Raw genomic sequence first — 25,518 nt, 5'->3', positions numbered from 1 at the left:
CATGAAAGGAAACTAATTTAAGAAAATAAAAGAGGTTTTATGTGGTTTTCATTTCCTGGACAGCTCCTATATCAAGTATCTCAAATCTTTCACTCTGCTCTGTCATAATGATACTCGTCACATAGGGAAATCCTTATAAAAAAGGGTACTGGAACACATAAGAAAAAGTGGAGCAAAAATCCATACATGCAACAAGCATGAAGTGCAAATCTTGCTTTATTGATACAAAAAAGTATTAAAAGAACATCTTCACACAATAGTACAAACTAAGACAGATATGAGCCATGGGTCAGAATGCACCACAATTGGAATAAAACATGCTGCCAACATGCAGATGTTCAGCACAGAAAACGAACCAAAGTTCCCCCCCAAGGGCCCCACATGTGAGTCCAAAAATTGTTTTTAGTATCTCCAGAGTGGCCATCACTCAATAGCCTCAATATGTATATAAAGAGTCTCATGGGGTCCAAAGTCTCTATCTAAACTATTGCCCCTCTACATACTGATAAGAATGGTCATAAAAGTATCCTACAAACATGCAGGCATAAAAAAATCAGCAAGCAAAGTGAAGGGTAATAGAGGGAAGAAAGGGGGTTTTTTTAGCCATTACCCGTGCTGGTGTCCATTGGTCAGCGCGTACCCCTACGCGCATTTCGCGATAGTTTCCTCGGGGGGTCCCGATGTAATGGGTGTCCCTCCAAACCTCCTTATGTAATGCTCCAGTCCACCGTCACTGGCGCATGTCGTCGGCGCCAGTCAGCCGTCCCGGCGTCAAGATGGAGGCGCACATCTCGCGAGATGCGCGTCCTATCCCGCGATACCGGAAGCACTGAAGGTGGCGCGACCAAACCGAAGACATGCGCACTGGTGGGCTGAGGCAGTCCGCGCCATCTTAGTTTGGGGCACGCGCTGGCCGTCTCTGATGTATAGAACTCCCTCATACCTTCTCCATAGGCAGTTTAGTGCAATGATGAAGTCCCTCACATTCCCCCGATAAGGGGAAAATGCATTATATCTATGTAAATCCCCCCATTCTAATCTGTAAAGCAGAAATACCAAGGCATAATAGACAGATACAATGCAAATATATAACATCTCAAACAGGAGTCCCCAATTTGGCATTTTAAAGTATGGGCAAAAAAGCACAATTTACTAATAAATGTTATACCGTTAATATAGGACAGCACAGTCCCACATCAATATAGATAACAGTATCAGACATATAGAACATATAGGGCTCCAAAGGGATGTAGATGAATGGTTTCACTTCCCATCATGGGCTCAGGTTTCATCATCATGCATCAACACTTGATAGTTATCCAAGGCGGCAGAGTTGCTCCACAAAGGTACCCCAGAACATACAAAAGGAACGATGTACATGTTGCGTCAAGAACTAAACAAATAAAAAATAGGCAAAAAAGGACACAAAATTAAAAACAAATCCAAGTGTGACCATCAGTACACGAATTCCACTGGCTTACAGATAAGAGGAAAAACAAAGGGTTCATTAAGGCCCGCAGGGACCATAGTCCCCAATGTCACAATCCATCGGCATTCGTTTTGATTCAGGGCACGAATTTATCACCCCCACGTATTCCCATATTTATGTGGTCAATGCCTCTTACTTGTAAGGCGTCAGGATTGCATTTATGTTTTAGTTTGAAATGTCTGGGTACGGTTTTTAGCAGGCCAACATCGTCCACATCTCGAGCGGCCTTGATATCGCGTACGTGCTCGCGTGTTCTAATGCGTAACTCACGTGAGGTAAGACCCACATAAATAAAGTTACAGCTACATGTGGCGTAATACACATGTGTAGTTGAACATATTATATGGTCCCTAATTAGGTACACTCGCCGGCCGTCGGATGATGTGAAGGTTGCTGACCTGACATGGTTCCTTCCTACACGTCAGGCACCTCCCACAGGGAAAGAATCCAGCATTCGTACCCCTTGATCCAAAAAGAAAGCGTGATTTATCAATATAGTGGCTAGGGACTAATATGTCCTTTAAATTCTTGCTCCTACGTGCTGTCATCTGGGAAGCCGAGGGTAGGCCTTGACTAAGTACTGAATCTGTCATAAGGACCGGCCAATGCCTCTTTAGAATGGTTCGCATCATATCCCATTGTTGGTTATAAGTGGATATGTATCTGATCACACCCTCGCCATCTCCATCCTTCTTCTTATTCTTTTGGCCGGGCAAAAGTTCGTCTCTTTTGGTATGCCTAGCCCTCAAATAGCCCTTCCTGATGCTCCTGTTGCTGTACTCACGATCACTGAATTTCCGCCCAAGGTCCCTGGCCTGCCCCTCAAACAGCACATCAGTGGCGCAGATGCGTCGTGCCCGAAGAAACTGGCCGGTCGGGATAGCATTGATTGTGGAGATAGGGTTTGACGATGATGCATGTAATAATGAATTAAAGGAAGTTTCCTTCCGATACATATCGGTCTCAATAGAACCATCGTTATTCACCTAATCTCCACATCAAGAAAAGTCACCCTATGCTGATCATAGGGTGTATGTGAGCCTGATATTGGACCCATTGCAGTTCAGATCACCCATAAACACAGATGTGGACCCCTGCCACACAAATAGAATATCATCTATGTAGCGATACCATCCAAGGATCTGGGGAGAGGCCTCCGCGCCGTCCAACAGCAAGCCCCTCTCCCCCTTTCTTCCCTCTATACCCTTTCACTTTGCTTGCTGATTTTTTATGGCTGCATGTTTGTAGGATACTTTTATGACCATTCTTATCAGTATGTAGGGGGGCAATAGTTTAGAGAGAGACTTTGGACCCCATGTGACTCTTTATATACATATTGAGGCTATTGAGTGATGGCCACTCTGGAGATACTAAAAACAATTTTTGGACTCACATGTGGGGCCCTTGGGGGGGGAACTTTGGTTAGTTTCCTGTGCTGAACATCTGCACGTTGGCAGCACGTTTTATTCCAATTGTGGTGCATTCTGACCCATGGCTCATATCTCTGTCTTAGTTTGTACTATTGTGTGAAGATGTTCTTTTAATACATTTTTGTACCAATAAAGCAAGATTTGCACTTTATGCTTGTTGCATGTATGGATTTTTGCTCCAATTTTTCTTATATGTGTTCTAGCTAGTTGGGAGCTCCATAGGGAATTATTCTCCATTTATATCCTGGAATTACACCAGGATTTATTGCCATGAGAATATGTACTCTGTACTTGGGATCAAGTTATTTAAAAAAGGGTACTGGTATTACCTTGAAGTATGTTTTAAAGCCAATCTGTCAGTGTTCCTTGCGGCACATAATAAGACATAGGGAGGATGCAAAGAGGAGGGATACATCGCTTTTAATGCAGGTCTCTCTAGTGCAGCTCTAAGTAAGCCCCAAGGGTTATTCCCATCCGGGAAATTTATGGCAAAGAACGTCCCACAGGACCCCCAAATTTATTCAGAATTTTCATACAAATAAATGAGAGACTGTGCCACTTCCATAAAGCCCTGACCTTAAGATAGATAAAGGTCCCAGCACCAAGATGCATCAAAGTGTGTTTTCGATAAAGGGTGCTGCTAGGAAGTGGAACTTCAACAATCCCAAAAATTGGGGTCCCCAAATCCATTTGTACAAATGGCGTAGTAGTGAGCTTGTCAAAACACCATTCATTTCACTGTCTATATAAAAAAGTCAGGAACATAGGCAAAAATGCACTTTTATGCATTATTTTTCTTGCCACCACTTCAGTATTTTCAGAAGATGTTTCTGCTGCCAATACTGACCATAGGCACAAAAAAATAAAAAGTTGCAAAATTGTGCACAAAATAAAGTGGAGTAAAAATTTTGCAACTGCCAGTTTTGAGGCAGTTCCACCAAAAATGGTGCGGAGCTGGGGTGTGACTATGCAAACTCATCAAATTAATTAACAGTGACTCAAATATGTGTAATGGACAGAGCGTCTGTGAGCCCCAGCCCCGACGTGCAGCGGCGTGATGACATCAGCATGCTACTGACCTCATCACACTACTGCCAGGGCCGCAGAACTGGTGAGGACGCGATTGGCACTGCTGAGTACTCCGTGGAGGTGCTGAAGATGAAATGCGCTTTAGTTTTAGACAAGGGTGTCGGAAGAAGGAAAGTTAGGGTTGGGGTTACAGCGAGGACACATTATGGGGCAATTGAAGGATTGTGAAAGGGGGCATAGCATAGCTTGGAGCAGTGGGGATATTTTTGAGAGTAGCAGTGTGGTGGCAGATATTCTGTGCAGGAAGCACAGTGAGGGGCAATTTTTTTATTCAGGGGCACAGCATGAGAAATAGTGATTTATAGGGCAGTATAATTATACACTATTTTTATGGGCATCGTGTCGGAAAAAGCTGAAGACAGAAGAGGGAAATCTGCATATACAAACTTTGGGTGTGGAATGTCATCATGGCATCTGTACAAAATATAGAAGAAAATAAGAAAAACTTCAGAGAAGATGTTGTCTATAAGGTACTTGAATGTAAATATTTGTGATATGTCACATCAGTCCTGTGGTTCTTGTATGGCCACAGTCTGATGATGACTGATATCAATGGTAAGGAGATACTGGGAGTTGTTGCTAAGAACACACTGGGAATTATAGGTTCATGCTGACCTAACATTGCAATTGATCACTGTACTAAGCTTGGTGCTGTATCTATGTACGGATGGTGGTTCTGGTGCTGCATTCATGTACGGATGGTGGTTCTGGTGCTGCATTCATGTACGGATGGTGGTTCTGGTGCTGCATTCATGTACGGATGGTGGTTCTGGTGCTGCATTCATGTACGGATGGTGGTTCTGGTGCTGCATTCATGTACGGATGGTGGTTCTGGTGCTGCATTCATGTACGGATGGTGGTTCTGGTGCTGCATTCATGTACGGATGGTGGTTCTGGTGCTGCATTCATGTACGGATGGTGGTTCTGGTGCTGCATTCATGTACGGATGGTGGTTCTGGTGCTGCATTCATGTACGGATGGTGGTTCTGGTGCTGCATTCATGTACGGATGGTGGTTCTGGTGCTGCATTCATGTACGGATGGTGGTTCTGGTGCTGCATTCATGTACGGATGGTGGTTCTGGTGCTGCATTCATGTACGGATGGTGGTTCTGGTGCTGCATTCATGTACGGATGGTGGTTCTGGTGCTGCATTCATGTACGGATGGTGGTTCTGGTGCTGCATTCATGTACGGATGGTGGTTCTGGTGCTGCATTCATGTACGGATGGTGGTTCTGGTGCTGCATTCATGTACGGATGGTGGTTCTGGTGCTGCATTCATGTACGGATGGTGGTTCTGGTGCTGCATTCATGTACGGATGGTGGTTCTGGTGCTGCATTCATGTACGGATGGTGGTTCTGGTGCTGCATTCATGTACGGATGGTGGTTCTGGTGCTGCATTCATGTACGGATGGTGGTTCTGGTGCTGCATTCATGTACGGATGGTGGTTCTGGTGCTGCATTCATGTACGGATGGTGGTTCTGGTGCTGCATTCATGTACGGATGGTGGTTCTGGTGCTGCATTCATGTACGGATGGTGGTTCTGGTGCTGCATTCATGTACGGATGGTGGTTCTGGTGCTGCATTCATGTACGGATGGTGGTTCTGGTGCTGCATTCATGTACGGATGGTGGTTCTGGTGCTGCATTCATGTACGGATGGTGGTTCTGGTGCTGCATTCATGTACGGATGGTGGTTCTGGTGCTGCATTCATGTACGGATGGTGGTTCTGGTGCTGCATTCATGTACGGATGGTGGTTCTGGTGCTGCATTCATGTACGGATGGTGGTTCTGGTGCTGCATTCATGTACGGATGGTGGTTCTGGTGCTGCATTCATGTACGGATGGTGGTTCTGGTGCTGCATTCATGTACGGATGGTGGTTCTGGTGCTGCATTCATGTACGGATGGTGGTTCTGGTGCTGCATTCATGTACGGATGGTGGTTCTGGTGCTGCATTCATGTACGGATGGTGGTTCTGGTGCTGCATTCATGTACGGATGGTGGTTCTGGTGCTGCATTCATGTACGGATGGTGGTTCTGGTGCTGCATTCATGTACGGATGGTGGTTCTGGTGCTGCATTCATGTACTGATGGTGGTTCTGGTGCTGCATTCATGTACTGATGGTGGTTCTGGTGCTGCATTCATGTACTGATGGTGGTTCTGATCTTGTACACATGTAGTAATCCATAACATGCTTCAAGGCTATGTAAATCTTAAAATCCCTCACAACTTAGAGATTTGCGATTATGAGGTGGATTTGGTGAGTTTCTGCTGCCAAAACTTTAAATTAGCATGGATTTTTTTGAGGAGCACAAACTGGCCCTTGGGATTGGTTCAGTATGGCAATGTGGCCCTTGGACAAAACATAATGTCGTGCACCCCTATGTTAGACTATAGTATACTACCAGAGGCCTGGGGACCTTCTGCTAATACTTCCCAAAATTACAGGACTAAAAAACAACTTTCTAATTATGTTGATCTCAACGATACAACCTCAACTTAAAAGGGGTTGTTGAGACAAAAAATTACTGGTGGCTTGGTATATTAACCCCATTAAGGACAGCCAAGTTTTGTTTCTGCATTGCCATTTTTTTCTATCCCCATTTTCAAATAGTAATATATTTTATTTCCAGACATATGAGGGCTTTTTTGTGGGACAAGTCAGATTTTTTTTTTTTTTTTACATTTTCCCTTACTCTGTATGATATGAATGGTGTCATTCAATGCAACAAGTGCAGTAAAACATATGACCATTTTCCTCAAGACCCATAACTTTCAGATTTTTCCATCAATGAAGCTGTGCGAGGACTTGGGTTTTTTTTTTGCAGCGAGCTGGTGTTCCAAATCGCAATTATGACATTACTTTTTTTTTTTTTTTTACATTGAGGTTGCCAATTGAGTTAATTTTATATTTTGATAGACAGGACCTTTATGGAAGCAGAGAAACCATGTAAGTCCTGTTGTTGTTTTTTTTTTTTCTTTTTTTATTCTTTACATTTATTTAATTGGGGGAATGTAGGGTGGTTTAAATGTAAATTTTCTTTTTTTTTTTAAATACCATATAAAGATTAAAAAAATATATTTAAGGCTGGTTTTACACTTACCATATTTTCGCGGGCCGATTTTGCGGCCCCAATAGCTTTCTATGGGGCCGCAAAATCGGCCCGCAAAAATTCAATGGTGCGCCGTACGGCTGTTTTTGCGGCCGTGATAAAAGATCGAGCTTGCTCAATCTTTTATATGGCATACAGACACGGGCCCCATTTAAATCAATGGGGCCGCAAAAACAAACGGAAGTTTGTTTTTGCAGCGCGCCGTCATTTACGGTTTTGCGGAACGCAGATTTTTTTTTCCCCAATACCATTTCTATAGTATTGGAGAAAAAAAAGACGTTGATCCGCAAACATTTTTTGCGGCCCGTTATTGCGGTACAACATAAAAAATGTAGTGATACGGCCCGCAAAAAAATGTGGTAAGTGTAAAACCAGCCTAAAAAGAAAAAAATTGCATTTAAACCACCCTCCATTCACCCAATTAAAAATAAAAAAAATTAAAAAAAAAAATCACATTTGATATAAAAAAACTAGTTATATTAAATACAGTATATATTTTATTACCCGTGACCGTAAGTACTATATACTACAGTACCATAGTACTGCTGTACATAGCAAAAAAATTGTGCCCTATGACATCTTCCCCAGCCCCCCTCAACTGTAAAGGAAACCCTTCTGTAACCAGCGATCATGAGCACGTGAGTGAACGCCCTGGCAAGATAGCAGCGGTTAAAGGCTGCTGTCATTGATTGACAGCAGCGGTAACACCAATCTTCAAAAGAAGGGAGACAACACTGTTTCACTACCAGAAGGACCACTGCAGCCTCTGATTAGTTTCTGATCATGGACCACGGTAAATACTCATAAGCCGCAGTTGTCAGAATGCCGACATCTGTCCAATGCTGTGCACAAGTCCAGTCTCTTGTTACTTCTTTTAGTGGGGGTTGTCCACTACTCAGAACACCCCTTCTCAATCATGACGTTACCCCAAGCTATGCTCGGTTCCAACCATGTCAGCACTGACTCTCAACACAAGGGGCTCACGTGACTGTAGGGTCGGTAGGCCGGGCTGGGGGGGGTGGTCCCTCGATATACCGCGCAGTGACGTCCAGACATAAGACAGAGGCAAGTTTCGGGTGCAACAGGTCCAAGTTTATTTTCCACCGTCCGACTGACGGCCCTCACAGCACACTGCAAAATCTTTCTCACGGCCCTCCGTGTCCAGGGCCGCTTCACACACCATACTTTACACCAGGGACGTATTTATACGTACCGCCCCTTTTTCACTCTGTGACGATCCTGTCAGCTCAGTCACTGTGGCCGCCTTAGGCCCGTACACCATCAGCACTTTACTGGTCAGTTTCGTCGTTCCAAATATGGTATCCTACACCCAAGCCTCGTCTATACTGTGGTTCTTCCTGTCAGGACCACCCCCCTGACTTTCTCTCTCGTCAGCCCCCTGGTTCGGTTTTCCTCACAGTGCACAAACTGTCGTAGTCCTCCTGTCACTGGAGCTCCCTCTGGGGACTGGAACATTCTGGAACCCTCCTTCAAATTTATATCTTTCCCGGTTCCCTGTAACTCTGCCCCCCATGACCAACGGTTTCCTAAGCCCTAAGCTGATGTCAAGTCCTTTGCTCACACTCCTCCCTGCCCTCTAATGGTCAACCCAAGGTACTGCACGTCCACTACACTTTCCTAGCTGTTTCCCCACTGTAGTAACTGACACCTGTCTAAGCTGTGCAAACCTTTCCTTCTCTATTCTGACAAGTCCGTCCGTCCGTCCGTTCACCTTCCCTACATGACAATCCGCGGCCATTTCTCCCCTGTTTTGGACAAGTCATACATTGGGAAGGAAGCAAGAGAGCAGCCGCAGCTTTTACTTCTTCTGGATGTCGGATTTGGCCAAAAGTGGGAACAGTAAAGTGGCCGCTAATTATCACGTGAGCCCATCAAGAGTCAGTGCCGACACCGATGGAACAGCGCTGGAGGTGTTACTTAGCTTGGGGAAAACGTGATTGAAAAGGGATTGCAGAGTAACGGACAACACCTTAAAGCACTTCAAGGTTCTGAAACCATCAAGTGGTTATAAGAAGTAGTATGTCCAATCTCTGGGTGGCTTCCGCTAATTATGGTTCATATAGGGAAAAAAAATATAGCAAAACCGACAACAAAGCAGTTTCAGGAATAAGACCGCCAACTTTTTCTTGATCGGCGTATCCTAGGAAAATCTCGCGGTACAGCCTTCAAGATTCTGATTTAGAACATCAACAGAAGAAAAACCTAAAAGTAAGGCCTCTTTCACACATCAGGTTTTCGCCGTCAGGCGCGATCCGGCGCTTTTGACAAAAAACGGATCCGGCAAAATGCAATGCCGGATCCGGTTTCCCCCCCATTGACTTGCATTTGCGCCGGATGGCCATGCGTTTCATCTGGTTTTCACCGGATCCGGCAATGTGTCGCAATCCGGCGGCTGGAAAAAACGGCTACTGTAACGTTTTTTGTCTCCGGCGAAAAAGCCGGACACGCCGGATCCGGCGCGTCCGGCTTTTTCACACAATGAAAGCCTATGAGCGCCGCAATGCGCCGGATCCGGTTTTTTTGGTCTGAGCATGCTCAGTAGCTCTGCCCACAAGACACATATATAAAAGCATGACAGTGGGACCCTCAGCCACACCCAACATGCCACCCAAGACAGGAACCAGGCGCAGGAGAAGGCAGGAGACCACTGCAGCAGCACCATCAGCACCACCACCACCCCAAATGGAGCAGCATGCTGAACAACAGGAGGGGAGTCCAGCAGCAGATGAGATATGGTAATTATCAAATCCCCCATTCCTCCAAGCTAGGGCCATGGAATATCAAGATATTCATTGGCCCTTTGTTTCTCTTTATTCAACAGCCGCCCAAGAGATGCAGCAGCAGCAACAGTGGCAGCACTGGCAGCAGCAGTAACACCACCCACAGGCATGGAGTGTGGCCAGCAGGAAGACAGCACATCATCTTCTGGGAGCCCTCCCTCGCATCGTCAGCGTTTGACGGTAAGTTTTTATTTCCAAAATCCATCATCTCTGTAATATATGTCTATTCATTGCCTTTTATTTCAAAACAGGAATCACAAGATGAAGAGGAGCTCCCAGAAGAAGAAGGAAGGGGTGGACAGACACCTGGAGTGGGCTCACAATTGGTAAGTTTTTTGCATCAAACGCAGAAACACAACATCACACTACACACAACACATAGAAAACAATGTTCTGCAGACCACACACAGCAAACAAATGCCTACATCCAAAGACATAACATTTTTTGTTTTCTTCTCTAGTCTTCCCAATCTGGTGCTCGGCCAAGAGGTCCTCGCAGTGCCTCCCAGGGTCGTCGGCGACAGCAACGCGGCGGTCACCAGCATGCAAGTATAAATATTTTTCCTTTTTTTTTTTTGCACTTTTTATTTCATTTTTTTTGTGGAGGCTAATTATGTTATTTTTGTCTTTTTCTTTAACAGCCTTAACAGCGTGCTCCCGACTCTGACGGTGAGGATGGAGGGATTGACGTGGACCACCTCATCGATCTCGTCAGAGAAAGGGAGCCGCTATGGAATATGGCTGACCGCCGCCATGCTGACCAGATCGTTACCCGACGACTCTGGGAGGAAATCTGTTCGCTCCTTGTGGACCGCTGGGAGGACCTCGATTTTCGGGCCCAGATTAAAGAGCGTAAGTATATACAGTACCGGTTGCTTGATGTAAAGCAGTGTTTCCCGAACTCCAGTCCTCGTGGTCCCCACGGATCATGTGTTCAGGATTTCCATTTACTATGGAAATCCTGAAAACATGACCCCTGGGGACCATGAGGACTGGAGTTTGGGAAACACTGATGTTGTATACTAACCACTCTTTTCTCGTTTCAGGGGACAGAATTGTGAAGTGGTGGCGGTCTGTGAGGGATCGTTTCAAGAAGTAGTTCAATAAAGAGATGCGGGCCCCGAGTGGATCTGGAGGACGCAGGAGCAAGTACAAGTACGCACAAGCCCTGTCGTTCCTCCGGGAAACAATGGTCACAAGAAGGTAAATATTACACACCACATGTGAAAAAAAATGTTTCTATGTAACTTTTTTTTTTTTTTTTCAGCCAGGGCCATGCCATGTCACTATTTTAATGGGTTTTTTTTCTCTTTATTCCACAGCACGGTGAGCAGCACTCGGGAGCCTGCACGATTGGACCCTTCTGAGGCGATTCCTGAGGAGACCGGCACCGAGGGACACTTCGACCGCCCCGGTACATCTGCACCTTCCCAGCCTTCCCACACATTCGACCCATCTGTCCCATCCACCAGCACAGGAGCATCGTGGCTGCCTACATTACATGAAGCTGCTGGTGAGGAGATCGCTTTCCCTTTACCCCACCCTTCTGCCCATGCCACCTCTAGTACACCTGTGGGTACTGGGCGGCAGCGGCAGAGGGGTCAGGTAAAGACTTATGCGCCAGAGTTCTTGCATCTGAATGCATCTTTCCAGAACTGTCTAAAAGTCTTGTCCGAGCAAACCTCCGCAGGCTTTCAGCAGATCAACTCCAGCATTCTGGAGGTGAAGACACTTCTGCAAACCATGCATTCAGAAGAAAGATCTTCGCCAAACCACACCTTTTTCAGGTCTGTTGTGGAGCGCATGGAAATGCTCTCTCCTACCCAGCAGATGCATGTAATGCATTCATGCCACGGTGCTCTCCAGCACGTTACCTCCCAACCTCCTCCTCCCACCACAGTAGTTTCTCCACCTGCACCCCCTCCAGCCACTTTCCATCCTCCCCAGCACCAGCCACCTCCCCAGCACCAGCCACCTCCCCAGCACCAGCCACCTCCCCAGCACCAGCAACCTCCCCAGCACCAGCAACCTCCCCAGCACCAGCAACCTCCCCAGCACCAGCAACCTCCCCAGCACCAGCAACCTCCCCAGCACCAGCAACCTCCCCAGCACCAGCAACCTCCCCAGCACCAGCAACCTCCCCAGCACCAGCAACCTCCCCAGCACCAGCAACCTCCCCACTTCCAGCAACTTCCCCACTTCCAGCAACCTCCCCACTTCCAGCAACCTCCCCACTTCCAGCAACCTCCCCACTTCCAGCAACCTCCCCACTTCCAGCAACCTCCCCACTTCCAGCAACCTCCCCACTTCCAGCAACCTCCCCACTTCCAGCAACCTCCCCACTTCCAGCAACCTCCCCACTTCCAGCAACCTCCCCACTTCCAGCAACCTCCCCACTTCCAGCAACCTCCCCACTTCCAGCAACCTCCCCACTTCCAGCAACCTCCCCAGTACCAAACTCCTTCCCCCTACCAAACTCCTTCCCCATACAACTTGCCATCAACATCATCTGCTCCTACAGTCCCTGCCCAACCCTCCACTCCACCACCCACCACCTCTTCTGCTTCCCACATGTCCACCCATTCTGTAGTTTTTTCCACACCTTCACCTCTAACTGTTCCTTCCCCACCACGATCCCAGTCCTCTCTCCACACTCCCAGTGTCGAAGTGTCCCGCAGCCCCTCCAGCAGTATTTCCACCCCACACTACACAGATTTGTAATGTGTTTTTTAATAAAAATGGCTATTGTTTTTAAAACCTTTATTAAAAAAGTTTTTTGCACATTAAAAACATTTTACAAAAAAAAAAATATTTTAAATAAAAGTTAAATTATCGTTTCACAATGGTTGTCGGTCATTTCTTTCTGCGGCGAACTATGTTTAAACAAAAGGTTAAATACAGGGTATTTAAAAGGTAAAAAGGTATTCAAAACCAGGTATATAACTGTGGGTACATTTTACCTTTTTGCCACAGTTGTGTTCCTGGTTGTGTTTGAAGCAAAGTATTTCACCTAAAAAGTTGTGTTTATTGTTGGTGATTTCCTAACAATGTACACAACTTTTGTTACAAGGTGAAATACTTTGCATAAAACACAACCAGGTACACACCTGTGGCCTAAAGGTAAAAATAGTAAGACCATGACAAGATAGCCAACTTTGGTTGGCAAAAGTATATACTGTTGGTACAGAAGGTACACAAGTTTGGTTAAGGGCACAAATCTTTCACACTCTGTCATCCTGCCAGTGTACTCTGCCTTGAGGTGACAAAGTATAGTGCAAAATTGTCCCTCATTACTGACACCGTCACAGTACTTCTAGTGGTAATGTCATGGTAATCTTGCAAGGTGGTTTCTTCAGAGGTGTCCTCAATGGAAATGGGTTCCTTGCAGATAACAAAATTTTGGGAGTACCACGCACGCTTTGATCACCTCGTCCACAGTTTCTGTCTTGAGGTTGATCGCAGTCAATAGGACCCGCCATTTGGCTGTCAGAATACCAAAGGTACATTCAACCATTCTTCTTGCTCTTGTGAGGCGGTAATTAAAAATGCATTTTGTTCTTGTCAATCCTCTGCTAGAGTACGGTTTCAAAAGGTGTTCTGACAGCTGGAAGGTTTCATCCCCTACACAGACAAATGGCATAGGTGGACCAGATGTTTGCGGCAGCGGTCTAGGGGGTGGGAACTGGAAGGTGTTTCCATACAGTTTACGCCCCATGGCAGACAGTTTGAAAACTTGAGAGTCATTGGAGCGGCCATAGGCCCCAATATCAACAGCAATAAATTTGTATTCCGCGTCAGCGATGGCCATGAGGACAATGGAAAAATATTTCTTGTAATTGAAATATTCCGATCTGGCTGGCTTTACAATGCGGATATGTTTCCCGTCCACAGCGCCCAAGCAGTTCGGAAACTGACATATCTGTAGAAACTTGTCAGCAATTTCAATCCACCTCTCTGTTGTGGGCTCTGGTAAAAACTCTTCAGCTAAGGAGTCCCACAGTGCACGGCATGTGTACTTCACTATTCCAGATATGGTGGAAATCCCGAGTCTGTACTGGAAATGCAGTGACGAAAGGGATTCTCCAGTTGCAAGAAATCTGTGGGGAATTAAAAAACAATCAAATAGTTTAAAATCACAGCATTACATACCAAAACTCAGCTATAACACTTGGAGATACAAACTACCACCAACAAGATTGCAGTGAAAGTGTGCTCTGATGCGAGCATATCCAATAAATGTGGCTTACCTTAAAGTCACCATCAGACGCTCTGCGGGTGAAACAGAGAAGCGGCAATAGGTGTCCGCTTTTCTTATGAGGTGTGCAATGCGCTCCACCAAGTAATCAAAATTCTCCATTTTCATCCGAACATATCCAAAAAATTTCTCCGGGTTTCGTCTAAGGTCCATGCAGAGTGTAGAACAGACCCCACGCGTCATTCTCTTGGCTGTGATGGGGTGGATCCACAAACGTCGTCTACGATGCCTGATGCGCTGCTGTTTCGCTCTCTCCTTCTCCAGAACAATCACCCTCAAACGATTCGCCTCCGCTGTAAAATCCGCCAAATTCTTCAAAATATTTCCAATCACAACATCCATCTTTGCCAGTAACTTGCTCTTCTCTCCAACCTGCACTTTTTTCCTCTACAACCTGTCAAAGAAGGGCTGTAGGAACACGCTATATATAGTTTTTCAGTAGCCAATCCTGTTCGGAAGGCCACAAGGGTCAATTTTAAAAACCGGATCCGGCGTAATCCATCAAAAAACGGAACAAAAACCGGATGAGACGGATCCGGTTTTGTCTGTCAAGAACAAGACGGATCCGGCAGAAAAACAGATCCGTAACATCCGGTTTTAAGAAATATTTGCCGGATCCGGCGCTCCGGCACGACGCCGGATCGCGCCTGACGCCGAAAACCTGATGAGTGAAAGTAGCCTAAGGCTCCGCACCAGCGACCCCGACAACGATATGACCTTGTCAGGATCACTGGTGTGTCGCTAGATGATGGCTGGTGAGCTGCCAAACAGGCAGACCTCACAAGCGATGAGGACCAGCGACAACGCGGGTAACAAGCGAGGGTGTCGCTTAGTTACCCACTGTGTACCTTAGATACCAGCGCGCTGGTGCAGGGAGCTGGTAACCAGGGCTGTGGAGTCGGAGTCATGGAGTCGGAGTTAGTTTTGGTTGGAGTCGGAGTCGGTAGAAATGTACCGACTCCAGCTTTAAAAAAAAATGTATTAATATTTCATAATTGAACTTTCATATGAATTTTATAAATGTTACTCAAATATACATATGTTCTATCAAACTATGAACAACAGTGATACGCAGTTCTGCTGGAGATAGAGACATTTCTTACTTCTTGTGTGTCACTGTTCTCCACTGCCCTTATCTAATCTTATACTTGGTTAACCTCATGCTGCCCCAACTCCCCTACTTACAATGTATGAAACTGAAAGTGAAAATGTGTTGCAAATTCTTAGTAGTAAAGCTCCTCCTCTAGACTAGATCATACTAGGTGTGCATCTTCCAAGCATCTCACAGCTGCCTGCTACTCAGAAGAGGAAGACTGTAAGAAGTATTATCCTTTCAACAAACTTTGCATCAGTTAACTGTGAGTACATGAGGAATAATAACAGTATTACTGACCACTATATCAGTTGTACGACCTGGCAATAATTTTGTACAATTGTTTTTAGGAAAAACAATTGTCATTTGGATTGTGAATGCAGAATTAAAAACCTGAGAATGTCAAAGAAGCATCACATTAAATCAGCTGTATTTGAACATTTCACCATCACTCAAGATAGAAAACATTATGTCTGTCAGTGTATGACAAATGATCCAGACGAAAACAAATGCTGTGAAGCCAAGATGAGTGCATATTCAGGCAAAGATAAAAATGCTCCTACCAGAGCTTCTAATCTAAAGAGACATTTACAGCGCTTTCATCCAGAAGTACTGAAAGCAGTGGATGAGAAAGACTGCATCCAAACCAATGAACCAGTGCCCAGCTCTTCCAGCCAAACAAAGGAGCAGAGAACTTTGCAGCCATCAGTTGCAAGATATTTTGTCAGTGACAAAGTTACTGTGACAATGACAGTAGATACATTTAAAAAACAGATCATAGAGCTTGTTGTAAAGGATAGTGTGCCTATTTCATTATTTTCACGACCAGCTTTTATGTGTCTGAATGGGGAAATGGCCCGCAAGCTTGGTGTTTCTCTGGAGAGAGAGAGTATTAGAAAATTAGTAATCGAAGAAGCTTTTAAACAAAAGGAAGAACTTAAAAAAACTCTCAAGGGACGCTTTCTGTTTCTTAAAATGGATGCCTGCACACGTCACAGAGTGAACTATTTTGCCATCAATGTCCGATTTGTTTGTGACAAAAATGAAATAGTTACTGAGACATTGGCAGTAAAAGACACCAAAGCTCATCACACCAGTGAGTTTCTCCAGGTCTTGGTGGAAAAGGTTCTGCAAGACTATGAACTTAAAAAAGAGCAAGTTCTTTCTGTCGTAACTGACAATGCTTCAAATATGATAAGTACTATTAAGCTAATGAATGAGAGTAATGATGGTGACCAGCAGCTAGAAGAACATTCTGGGTCCACAGACACAGAAATGTTTGAAATAGAGGAACACAGTATTGTAACTGAGGAGCAAACTGAAGTTGCTTCAGATGAACAGCAACATGATAGTTTAGATGATCTTGTTGAAACGGTGTCAATATGTTCTTTCATTCATCACATGCGCTGTGTTGTGCATACGCTACAGCTGGCTATAAGAGACAGTCTGCAAGAAGGACATGCTGCTGCACTGATTGGCAAGGTGAGAAAATTGGCTACTGTTGCCAGAACCCCTAAAGTTGACTCAATTTTGAAGAGTGCTGGAAAAGGGGCAATTATTGATCAAGCCACACGATGGGGCAGTACTTACTTAATGATTCAGCACTTGGTTGAAATGAAAACCTTTCTTGTAGACATGGCTAACCCTCAACTGACGCTAAATGAAAGTCAGTGGAATCAGGTGACTGAGCTGGAAAAATTGCTAGAGCACCCATTTACAGTGACTAAAAAATTACAAGCAGAGGACTTAACTCCAGGTATTTTCTTAAAGGACTGGAAGAACCTGATGTTTCGCCTGTCCCAAAGAGGAGGGTTAATTGCAAGTGGCATTGCTACATCAATGAAACGGAGAGAGGAGCTACTATTACAAAATAACATTCTTTTGGCAGCTGTTTATGTAGATCCAATGCATCGGATTCTTCTAGATGATCAACAGCTAAGTAAAGGAAAAGAAGCTCTGATTGAAATAGCAGTAAGGATGAAAGGGTTGCAGAACAGTCAGGAGGAACAAGAAGAATTTGGTTGTCCTGCCACATCTTCACCCTCATCATCAACTGATGAAGAATTTAATTTCGAAAAATATTTGGATCACAAGGACCGTGCAAAGCGTTCCCGCATAGAAGAGTCATCCCCATCAAGGAACACAGCCAGTACATTTCAGCAGAATTTTTCATGTGCACTAAAAGAAATTGAGAAATTTGACCGTTCATCAAAAATAACAGTGCAACAAGCGATTCCTCTGTATCCTGACATTGTCAGAGATGTTGCCCGAGTGGTTACTGCTTTGCCACCAACACAAGTTAGTGTAGAGAGGATGTTCTCTGCTCTCAAAATAATTAGATCAGATTTGAGGGCATCCATGAAGGAGGATCTGACAGAGGCAATACTTTTTCTGAGGACAAATTTATAGATTTCTTCTTATAAACTGCATAAAAGTGTTTATTGTATATTTACTTACAGTTTAGAAAAGTTTATAAAAGTTATTTGCTATATTCTAATTGTATTCTAATAAATGTAGTTTTTGCTCTAAGTGGTCTGATTACTTATATGATGGTGAGAAACTGAATAAGCACGATGTTTAATATTTTACAACAGTAAATTTGTTGTTATGAATTGGCCATTTATGAAGGAGTCGGAGCCGGAGCCTGATAAAATCCAGGAGTCGGAGTCGCAACTGTGGCTTACCGACTCCACAGCCCTGCTGGTAACCAAGGTAAACAGCGGGTTTCTAAGCGCCGCGCGGTGCTTAGAAACCCGCTGTTTACCTTGGTTACTAGCTCCCTGCACCAGCGCGCTGGTTTCTAAGGTACACAGCGGGTAACGAAGTGACGCGCACGCTTAGTAACCCGTGGTTTACCTTGAATACCAGGCTCCAGCTCACTGATCGCTGGTCTCCCGCCTGCCACACGCAGCGATGCGTGCTGGCCAGCGGGAGACCAACGATCAAAAAAATGTCCAGGGCTTTCGAGCACGATTAGTGATTCCCGGCGGGGGGACCGGTCGCTGATAGGTGTCACACACAGCGATCTCGCTGGTGAGATCGCTGTTGCGTCGTGACACAGCAGCGATCTCGCTGTGTGTGACGGGGGCTTAAGACATATCGCTCAAACCTCACTCCAAACAAAAAGGGATTAAGACCCCCTTATCACTCTACATCAGCATATCTAAAAGCAGACAGACCCTGACATTTTTTGGCATTCAGCCCAGTAAAGGAAAAAAAAAAAAAACCAGAGAGGCGGCACTGGCGTAGCAAGAGATTGCACAGAACAGCAATTACATATTTTGATATATTACAGCATTTACCTAAATTTTCCTCAATTTTGTCCGATCTTGGACAGCGAGTTGTCTGACGTCATTCACCATGACAAATATACCTCTTAGATTTCTACTGCTCCATCTTTCATATACATGCATGTCAGCAAGCATGAGTTTTCAGGGGAATAAGCCACCGTTGGCGGTTTCTCTTTCCTGAAGACAAAAGTATTGGGCATGCTGAAATCCAACATGCCCAACCTTTCTGTTCCACAACGCTGCCACTGAAGGAGTCAGGACACCCCCTTATATAGGCCTTCTAAGAGGTTGTTCGGTGCCACTTAACTACCGTATATACTCGAATATAAGCCGAGATTTTCAGCCGGTTTTTTTGGGCTGAAAGTCCCCCTCTCGGCTTATATTCGAGTGATATACACCGGGGGGTCAGAGGGGAAGGGGGACGGGGGTGTCAGGTCATACTTACCCGTCCTGACACTGTCTCTTGAGTCCCCAGCTTCTCCCCGTGCTCTCTCTTCCTGCCTTCAGCGGTCACGTGGTGCCGCTCATTAAAACTCATGAATATGCGCATATTCATGAGTTTTAATGAGCGGCACCACGTGACCGCTAAAGGCAGGAAGAGAGAGCGCGGAGAAGCTGGGGGCTCAAGACACAGCGTCAGGACGGGTAAGTATAGCGATACTCACCTGTCCTGCGTCCATGGCTGCTTGCTGCTGTCTGTCATCGGTCAGTGACTTCAGACAGCAGAGGGCGCGGTGACGTGGTTAGTGCGCGCCGCGCACCCTGCAGTCTGAACGTCACTGACCGATGACGTGGCAGATAGCGGGAAGCAGCCATGGACGCAGGACAGGTGAGAATCTGACACCCAGTGACGGAGAGGTGAGTATGTCTTTTTTTTATTTTTACATGCAGCAGCAGCGGCAGCACATGGGGAAATAATCTTAAGGAGCTTCTAATGGGGGCAGCACATGGGGGAACAATATGGAGCTTCTAATGGGGGCAGCACATGGGCGAACAATATGGAGCTTCTAATGGGGGCAGTATATGGGGGAACAATACGGAGCTTCTAATGGGGGCAGCACATGGGGGAACAATATGGAGCTTCTAATGGGGGCAGCACATGGGGGAACAATATGGAGCTTCTAATGGGGGCAGCACATGGGGGAACAAAATGGAGCTTCTAATGGGGGCAGCATATGGGGGAACAATATGGAGCTTCTAATGGGGGCAGCATATGGGGGAACAATATGGAGCTTCTTATGGGGGCAGCACATGGGGGAACAAAATGGAGCTTCTAATGGGGGCAGCATATGGGGGAACAATATGGAGCTTCTAATGGGGGCAGCATATGGGGGAACAATATGGAGCTTCTAATGGGGGCAGCATATGGGGGAACAATATGGAGCTTCTTATGGGGGCAGCATATGGGGGAACAATATGGAGCTTCTAATGGGGGCAGCATATGGGGGAACAATATGGAGCTTCTAATGGGGGCAGCATATGGGGGAACAATATGGAGCTTCTTATGGGGGCATCATATGGGGGAACAATATGGAGCTTCTAATGGGGGCAGCATATGAGGGAACAATATGGAGCTTCTTATGGGGGCAGCATATGGGGGAACAATATGGAGCTTCTAATGGGGGCAGCATATGGGGGAACAATATGGAGCTTCTTCTGGGGGAAGTATATGGGGGAACAATATGGAGCTTCTAATGGGGGCAGTATATGGGGGAACAATATGGAGCTTCTAATGGGGGCAGCATATGGGGGAATAATCTATGGAGCTTCTTATGGGGGCAGCATATGGGGAATAATCTATGGAGCATTTCCCACCCTAGGCTTATACTCGAGTCAATAAGTTTTCCCAGTTTTTTGTGGCAAAATTAGGGGGGTCGGCTTATACTCGAGTATATACGGTATGCATCCATAACGTCACGTCCACACCTTCCTACCTGGGACGTGTGCACAATGAAAAGGATATTGTGTCCTAATGGTGAGCTGCACCAAAGTTGTCTCGTCTACTATACCCCAGCAGGTGTCGTGCACCTCCCTGGCGGACACAGACAGAAATGGGCACCTAGTCCAATAGCGCATGTCTGGAGGTGAAAAAAGCCACCTTACCTCTTGGGGCCTTGTGCGGCCGTACAGGATGCACCAATGGTATGTCCGCCACTGGTGCACCTGTCCTAATAACAGATGCCGATTGTTCATGAATCCTGGCAGTCATTGGTGCCATTTGCTACTCAATGTGGAAGGGAGTGATTGCAGAACTCCACTGCCCCAGCGCTGCTCCGATGACTGAAGATGAACTCAAGGGAACTCAAGTTCATTGTCTCCCTGCGACACCTCTTCTCATTAGATTGTTGTAATGTAAGTTACTACATTGTGTTGTAACGTAAGTTCTCAAGTAATAACACTGTATTTTGTATTTAATTTGTATTCTTGAAAAATCAAAGTGTGTTGAAATCAGTCTTTGGAATGTGGGAGGAAACTGGAGTACCCGGAGGAAACCCACGCAAACACAGGGAGAATATACATGCAGATGTTGTCATTGGTGGGATTCAAACCCAGGACTCCAGTGCTGCAAGGGTGCAGTGCTATCCACTGAGCCACCATGTACATTCACTCATTTTTATGCCTGCCTTCAAAGAACAGTCTGTAGACATTACTAACTCAGTTTTTGGCTTGTGAATGTAACGTAAGTTACCATGGAATGAACCTATAGCTGAAGTTAAGTAATCTGTTTTTTGGGGGGAGTTGCCAAGTAGCTCCCATTAAGGGTGTGTGCACATGCTGTGGATTCTGCAGCGGTTTTCTGCTGCGGTGTACAGTACCATAATATCCAATGGGAAATGGAAACCGCTGTGCAGATTTTTCCGCGCGGATTTGCTGCGGTTTCTAATCCGCAGAAAGACTTGACATGTCACTTCTTTTCTGAGGATTCTGCTGAGGTTTACCATCTCCTCCATTGTAGAGGTGATAAACTGCAGGGTAATCCACAGATAAACTGCAGGTCTTTTGACCTGCGGATTTAACTGCGGATTTTGCAAAATCCGCGCGGATCAATCCGCAGCGTGTGCACACACCCTAAAGGTGTGAACACCCTCAGCAAAACTGGCAGACAAAAGTGTACGGCAGGTTATTTTTTTAAACTCATCCTAGTGTCAAAAGTCGTGCAAAGGAAAGACCGGTGGGGCACGTTGGATTTCAACATGCACAATCCTTTACTTTTTAAGAGAGATAAGCCGCCACCAGTGGTGTATGGCAGCGGTTTACGCCACTGACACTATTACCGTCTTAGATGAGCCACAAATGCATGTATATGGGGAGGAGTGAAAAGCGGTAGAAATCTAAGGCCATGTTATAAAGTGGCTCCTTTTTGGTAGGAAGCCATTGTAGTACTCCCGTAAAAGTTTATGGGGGCTCTATATACCTGGGCACTACACTTGACACACAAAACTGTTCAGGCAGCAGAGATCTAACAAAGAAAAAATAATTTGCCTATTAACCCTTGCCTTCCTGACTTTCTAGATACAACCCCCCCCCCACTAATTGACCCCAACCACTCATCTAGAAATAAATCCAGAAGAAAAAAAAAAAAACCACTTCATGGAGCCCATGGGCAGGAAGCCGAGACATCTAAACACTCTGCAAACAGATTTCACATTTAATCCACCCCTCTATTTTTATTATTTTGTGTGTATCTATGCCGTTTCATTGGCCTCCACAGCCACTCATCAGGACTTAGGGGCCGGACTGCCAAAATAGTCTTTAAAGGCCCGTTTTAAATAGCTCAGCGTATAGGATCAGCGCCTTGTCAATCAATACCGAGTCTGACTGTGCAAAAGGCACAAGAAAGAAAGAAGGTAATTCCAGACTGAGGAAGGGGGGGGACAAAGTGAGCAATGCAAAGTTTACTAAATGCAACAATTAAAACTGAGCATTTAAGAGGAACTTCACAGTTTATGCATGCAATAAAATGTCAGATTTGGCAAAGTTTTAGCATTTAACTGCAACCCCCACATTAGCTCAATGTTGCAATACTGCACAACATAAAACTAGATCCTTTCAACAACCTGCACTCATGAAAAAGCTGCAGGGAAATAATCGTCCATCTTTCAAGATAGATGAAGCGTGCAAACAACAAAAAATAAATAATGCAAAACCAAAAAAAATATGCCTGCAAAAAATAAATTGCATCCAGGAAAAGAAGCGAAACAATCCGCGATAATGCAAAATAAAATCACCCATTCTAAAGTGTGAAAATATATATATTAGTGCCAAAGAAAAAAATGCAAGTGTATTCCTGCAAAATAAAGTACACCCAGCAAAAAAAAAAAAGAAATATTGCAAGTCGCGGGTGCAAAAAAAAATGCAACTGCAAAATAAAAAAAAATTTGTACATTTAAAAAAAATAGTAAATGCCTGCAAATATAAAAGTGCACAAGGAATAATCTGCAGCTCTGCACATTAAAACAAGTGAGCGTGCAAAATAAGAAAAAATAAGGCTAAGTAGTAAATGCCTAAAGCTGCAACCATGAAAAAGATGCAAAATAAAAGAGAGACAAATATTAGGAATTAAAAGTGTGCATGCAATTGTTAACCAGTTGCGTGCTGCCTGCATGCAGAGGCCAGCTTGCACTAGGAGTGGTGATCTCCAGGCGTGTTGCATGGAAGCCCTGCCTTGCAGGAACTCTGCAGAAGGGCAGCAGCCAGCAAGCAGGAAATGCATGTGCAGCAGGCTCAAACTTCCGAATGCACTGGCCCCCAGCTGCCTGCACTCGTGCACTCTCATATGCACAGGGGGCTTTTTGCATTTGCACCGTGCACACTCCAGAATTGGGGCTCCTCTTACCTCCTTTACCAGGCTGAGACATTCTCCCCTTTGCTTTGGCTGGGAGGGGGGGAGGGGTGCACAAAAGACTTTGCCTCTCCTCTCTTCTCTTTCTCTCTAGTTTTACAACAAAGATGCAAAGTGTGCAGCTCCAGATCTTCCTGCAGAGCTGCCGGGGGGTTGCAGGAGGCTATTCCTGGATTGCACTTGCAGTGCACGGTGCTCGTCGTTCTCCCTCCTCCTCCGCTCCGTAAAATAGATTTGCAGCACTTGCAGTTGCAGCCGAGAATCCCGGGCTCTGCACCTACGTGATGGGCCAAGGGCTGCCAGCTGAAAAGCTCCAAACTTGGAAATCGGGAAGGCACTGCGCATGCGCGGTGTCTGGGGGGGAAAGCGGGGCATGACGGGACTTGTAGTCCAGGGTGAGGCGCGGGAGGCCGCCCTTTTTTTTTTTTTTTTTTTTACAACCCCCTATTGAATAGGATGAACCCGCTGTCCTCACTCTGTCTGCGGGTGGTTGTTTTATTTAGTGGACGTGGGTCTTTGCACGACTTTACGCAGAATTTGGTGAGTTTTTCACCTCAGAAAAACGCCAGGATTAGTCTTTGTAAGCGGCCGCGCTGAGCAATAAAGTTTTTTGTTTTTTTGTGAGTGAAAAGTCTCTGACTGGAAATAGTCAGTCAGGGCTATCTGGTCAGTCAGAGATAACACCTACAGGAAAGCTTGGGTTTAGAAAATAGTGACCATCGGTTATTCTTCGTGTCTATATGCTGAAATAGAGGCTATGAAGAAGTCCTCTAAGGAAAGGTCTAGCTGAAGGCAAGGGGACGGGTGTGTGGGGTTATGGTGTTTATATAGTACATGTCTTCAAACTGTGGTCTCAGGGCCAAAAATAATGTGCATGGGTCCCTGTTATCACACCCCAAAATTAATATTGACCTAAAAAGTAAAAAGGTAAACCATGCGCCCTATAGACAAGCACACCAGATGCATTATATAAAGACTCCCCAACAGAGCTCCTAAACACAGTCCAGACCCCCCAAACACAGCTTCTAAACACAGTTCAGACCCCGCAACAGAGCTTCTAAACACAGTTCAGACCCCCAAACAGCTTCTAAACACAGTTCAGACCCCCGAACAGAGCTTCTAAACACAGTTCAGACCCCCAAACAGAGCTTCTAAACAGTCCAAACCCCCAAACAGAGCTTCTAAACACAGTTCAGACCCCCTAACAGCTTCTAAACACAGTTCAGACCCCCCAACAGAGCTTTTAAACAGTTCAGACCCCCAACAGAGCTTCTAAACCCAGTCCAAACCCCCAAACAGAGCTTCTAAACACAGTTCAGACCCCCCAACAGAGCTTCTAAACACAGTCCAGACCCCCAACAGAGCTTCTAAACAGTCCAAACCCCCAGAGCTTCTAAACACAGTTCAGACCCCCCAACAGAGCTTCTAAACACAGTTCAGACCCCCAACAGAGCTTCCAAACCCCCAAACAGAGCTTCTAAACACAGTTCAGACCCCACCAACAGAGCTTCTAAACACAGTTCAGACCCCCCAACAGAGCTTCTAAACACAGTTCAGACCCCCCAACAGAGCTTCTAAACACAGTTCAGACCCCCCCAACAGAGCTAAACACAGTTCAGACCCCCAACAGAGCTTCTAAACCCAGTCCAAACCCCCAAACAGAGCTTCTAAACACAGTTCAGACCCCCCCAACAGAGCTTCTAAACACAGTTCAGACCCCCAACAGAGCTTCTAAACAGTCCAAACCCCCAAACAGACCTTCTAAACACAGTTCAGACCCCCCAGCAGAGCTTCTAATCACAGTCCAAACCCCCAAACAGCTTCTAAACACAGTTCAGACCCCACCAACAGAGCTTCTAAACACAGTTCAGACCCCCAACAGAGCTTCTAAACCCAGTCCAAACCCCCAAACAGAGCTTCTAAACACAGTTCAGACCCCCTCAACAGAGCTTCTAAACACAGTTCAGACCCCCAACAGAGCTTTTAAACAGTCCAAACCCCCAAACAGCTTCTAAACACAGTTCAGACCCCACCAACAGAGCTTCTAAACACAGTTCAGACCCCCAACAGAGCTTCTAAACCCAGTCCAAACCCCCAAACAGAGCTTCTAA

General features: G+C 45.6%; 1 protein-coding gene across 1 annotated transcript in view; it reads right to left on the bottom strand.

The window, feature by feature from the left end:
- MAP2K6 (mitogen-activated protein kinase kinase 6) overlaps nt 1–23,772 on the bottom strand; it is a 152,056-nt gene extending 128,284 nt beyond the window's left edge. The window contains exon 1 of the mRNA XM_073559978.1: nt 23,402–23,772. Coding sequence (XP_073416079.1) covers nt 23,402–23,423 — 22 coding nt within the window. The 5' untranslated portion in view covers nt 23,424–23,772. The remainder of the gene's footprint in view (nt 1–23,401) is intronic.
- Nucleotides 23,773–25,518: the final 1,746 nt, after the last annotated feature.

The sequence above is a fragment of the Dendrobates tinctorius genome, unplaced genomic scaffold (assembly GCF_039654945.1).
Source record: "Dendrobates tinctorius isolate UK_male_01 unplaced genomic scaffold, ASM3965494v1 ptg000014l, whole genome shotgun sequence".
NCBI classification, from domain to species: Eukaryota; Metazoa; Chordata; class Amphibia; order Anura; family Dendrobatidae; genus Dendrobates; species Dendrobates tinctorius.
Note: the sequence above shows the minus strand (reverse complement) of the source record. Positions and strands in the feature narration are given on the sequence as shown.